The sequence below is a fragment of the Drosophila gunungcola genome, chromosome 3R (assembly GCF_025200985.1).
Source record: "Drosophila gunungcola strain Sukarami chromosome 3R, Dgunungcola_SK_2, whole genome shotgun sequence".
NCBI lineage: Eukaryota > Metazoa > Arthropoda > Insecta > Diptera > Drosophilidae > Drosophila > Drosophila gunungcola.
Window position 1 is genome coordinate 6,257,784 of NC_069139.1, and position 3,678 is coordinate 6,261,461.

The 3,678-nt window shown below is 42.8% G+C and overlaps 1 protein-coding gene across 1 annotated transcript; it reads right to left on the reverse strand.

The window, feature by feature from the left end:
• Nucleotides 1-450: 450 nt before the first annotated feature.
• Nucleotides 451-3,114, reverse strand: LOC128266312 (protein tailless). Its single transcript, XM_053002752.1, has 2 exons — nucleotides 2,210-3,114; nucleotides 451-2,080 (listed from the first exon to the last, which is right to left on the reverse strand). The coding sequence occupies exons 1-2, from the start codon at nucleotides 2,283-2,285 to the stop codon at nucleotides 801-803; spliced, it is 1,356 nt and encodes a 451-aa protein (XP_052858712.1). The 5' UTR covers nucleotides 2,286-3,114; the 3' UTR covers nucleotides 451-800.
• Between the last annotated feature and the right edge of the window lie 564 nt (nucleotides 3,115-3,678).

A 3,678-nucleotide genomic window follows, 5' to 3' on the forward strand; every position in this document is an offset into this window, starting at 1 on the left:
AATTTTGAAGATTTTACTTTTATTTTTTGTAATGCGCAATTCTCTGAAAAAAATTATATTAATTCACTTTAAATTCGATTCAACTATTGATTTGCAAATTTATGTGATTTTAAAACTATTCCATTATCTTTAAATGTGAGCTGTGTTTTCAAAGGAATGGTTTTTTTTTGCTTGAAAAAAGGTTCGACATTTGCCAATCGCAATAGATGACAGTAAAAAAAGTGTTAATCATTGTAGTCTATTCTTTGTATGTGTAAAATACGAATACAAATAAAATCCTCAAAATTTGTTTAAAACATGGTAACTGTGTGTATTTTACAAACCCTGTTGTAATCATAGTAATCCAAATTAAAGTTCTGAAAATAAAATTGACCCTCCATATCCATTTAAGTTTGTGCCCAATCCCAAAGAAGACCAGTAAATGTTCATTTTGAAAACCTTTAGGTTTTATTTTTAATAAAATTGTTCAAAATCTTAAAGCTAATGATATGCACTTATAACTAAAATGTTTTTAACTAAGCTACGATTGACGTATTTAACAGGCAAAGTTGAAACTTTTGCGAATGCAATTTGAAACACATCTGGATGGTCTAAGAGACGTTAACTAAGATTAGTTGCGAGTTGGGTTAAGGTAATTAAGGTGAGTGTTGTGTGTGTTTTAAGGCTCGACTCCTGGAGATGTTTAAGCGCGTTCACCGATTGAATATTGTCCACAGCGCTTTTTCCAAGATTATCACAGTTCCCAGCACTTGGAAGGCACTTCGAGTGCGGCGTTGTTAATCTAGGCTTTATGTTTTCTTTCAGATCTTGCGCTGGCTGTACATGTCGGAGATCAGTCGCACGATGGTGATATCGCCGATGGTCTTCCGGAAGAACAGCTCCTCGATGGTGAAGCTGGAGACCTTGTGCATCAGTTGGACCACGCCCAAGAGAGTCTGGAATCGCAGAGGCTGGGCGGGATGTGTCCTCTGGATGTAGTTATGCAGCGCACTCCTGGCCTCATTATGCATGGCCGCCACCTTGCCGGACTCCAGCAGACCCTTCGATTCTGCCGAAGCGGAGGAGTTGGGACTGCCACTGCCGGTCAGTATCGAACTGTTGGCCAAATCCTCTGTGGAACTGGCTGCCGGCGGGGATTTGCGGAACAAAGAGATGGCCCGCAGACACTCGTACTCCGTGCTATCGATGTTCAGGTGGCACAATTGATTGAGGACATCCTGGAAGGCATGCACCTCGCGGGTCACCATGCCCATGATCTCGCGATTGGCATTCTCCGACTCGTAGACAAACAGCAGCTGGGCGAAATTCATGGGCATCAGGTACTGGGCCATGGCCAGGATGAAGAACTCCTTCCAGGACTCCTCCAGCAGAAGCAGCTGATCCGGCATGGGCAGCTCGGTGAAGGCCCTCACACTCTTGATCCAGTTGACGTTCTTGAAGAGATGCTCCGCCGCGGTCTCCTTGATATGTTCAGCAGCCATCAAAGGAGGAGTTGGAGGCAGGGCCCGAGTGGCCAGGGCATTCATGTAGGCGGCGGTGGGCGAGAAGAAGCCGTGGTGACCCTGATGCACTGGATGGTGGGGCACTCGTGGCACAGACAAATCCAAGACAGCCGCAGCCGATGGTGGAGGCTGGAAGCCGGCCATATGTCCCGGATGATGGGGTCTCTGGGGCAGACCAGGCATGGGCATAGGCACTCCCGGAAAACCGGACAAGGCAGCCGTGTTCATGAGGATTTCAGCGGGTATTTGGGGCATCTCGCCGGCACCCATCATGGCATCCTTGTACATGGCCATATGGCGACGCAAGGTGGAGTTCCTGGGTCCCCGTTCATGCTGCACGGCGTCCTTGTTCATGCCCACCTCGAAGCATTTCCTTAATCGGCAGGCACGGCATTGATTTCTGTGCGTCTTGTCCACCACGCAGAGTCCTTGCTTCTGGGACTTGCACACGTATTGGCGGGATCGGCGAATGCTCCTCTTGAAAAATCCAGCACAGCCATCGCAGGCATAGATGCCATAGTGTTTGCCGGAGCTGTGATCTCTGCAAACTTTGCAAGGCACATGGTATAGGATGCGACCTAGAAAATCAAAGAAAAGGGGGAAAATTGTATAAGTAAGGGTTTATTTTTTTAATGTACTCATAAGGAGTATTCGTTCCTTCTTTGATTTGTTTTTTATATATTTTTTTTTTTTGTAGCAATACTTACTTGATGCCGCTGGCGAAAGGCGCACGCTGTTGTATTTCTGATCCATCATATCTGGCGAACCCTCCGACGACTGCATACCGATGTGGGGCGTAATTTTGGCGATTTTTTAAAAACTTTGGGGTGTTTGCACAATTTTCGGTTTTCACTTTGGACACTTGGCACTAAGCACGAATGTTTTTGTTTAAAAATGGGTTTAATTAAGTGTTCGGTTTTTGGTATGTTTGATATATTCGATATATCCTTGGTTACTCCGATGTGGACTCGCTGAGATCACGATGGGTTGTGTTGTCTGCTGTGAGGACCGGCGGCGTTTTAATAGTCCTCGCCAGCAAAGTCCATTCATCGAGCAGTCGATCACCCTTAGGTAGCGAAACGCCACGTTCATTGGTCGAAATTCGGGTGAGGGTTGCTTCTAACGCTCTTCTTGCTCTCTCTCGCATCCTCTCTTTTACTCTGCCGTCCTGGAGAGTCCTTCGATCCTTCGGCAGGCTGCCATTGCGAAAATTCATTGAGCAACGAACGCAGCAGCCGTCGCTCATTCTCAACTCTTTGGGTTTTTATGGCCTTTTTCCGCAGGACTCGCTACCTGCCTGCTCTCTGTCTCTCTTCCAGAGTCCTTTTGCTACCCTCCTCCAGCAGGCGGAGAGAATCTCTGCGACAGTTGTTAATGAAGACAGCGACGGGGACATGGACATCCATCCAGCCATATTCTACCACATCCATGGCCGGTCTTTTATGGCGCTGCCATTATTGCCGCTTTGTGATTTGTGTGAAGTACCTGTGGGTTCGCCTCTAGTTTTCCTATGCGAGTCCTGTTCGAGTGGCGATTGCAGCAGGGGTTGTATGCGCACTATTGATTGTTTTCCATTCAGTAATTAGGTTTTTATGATGCAACCATATGAACGTTATAGGGGAACGTCGAATTAAATAAATTTGATAGATATCAAAATTATTGAAATGTCAAAATAATTGAAATAACTCGATTAGGAACTTCTGTACATGCTTTAAACAATGTTGTGTAAATTGTTATTTATAAAATATATCTATATATCATGTAGCTTACAAATTTTGTTACATATCACTTTTTACAATTTACCATATGAATATTCAATTAACCTTTTATGAATTGGATAACAAATTATATTTTTCTTTAAATTTTACTCAACAGTTTGGTCTTTTCAAAAGATATATATTTACAAACAGTGTTAATCGTATATTCTAAAAAAAAAACGTAGCCAATCCAAATATTTGGTACTTTAATATTTTTCGCTTTGATTTTCTTCCATTGCGGTTTTAAGTTATTTCAAATATGAAAATATTACAATTCCTAAACAACATATTTATTTTACTATATTTCGAATTGATTATAATGTGTGAAATGTAGTTCAAATTCAAACCAATATTAACTTAACTTAAACACTTTTAAATTAAATATAAACTTTTCAAAATCGTATATATTTCACTTTATT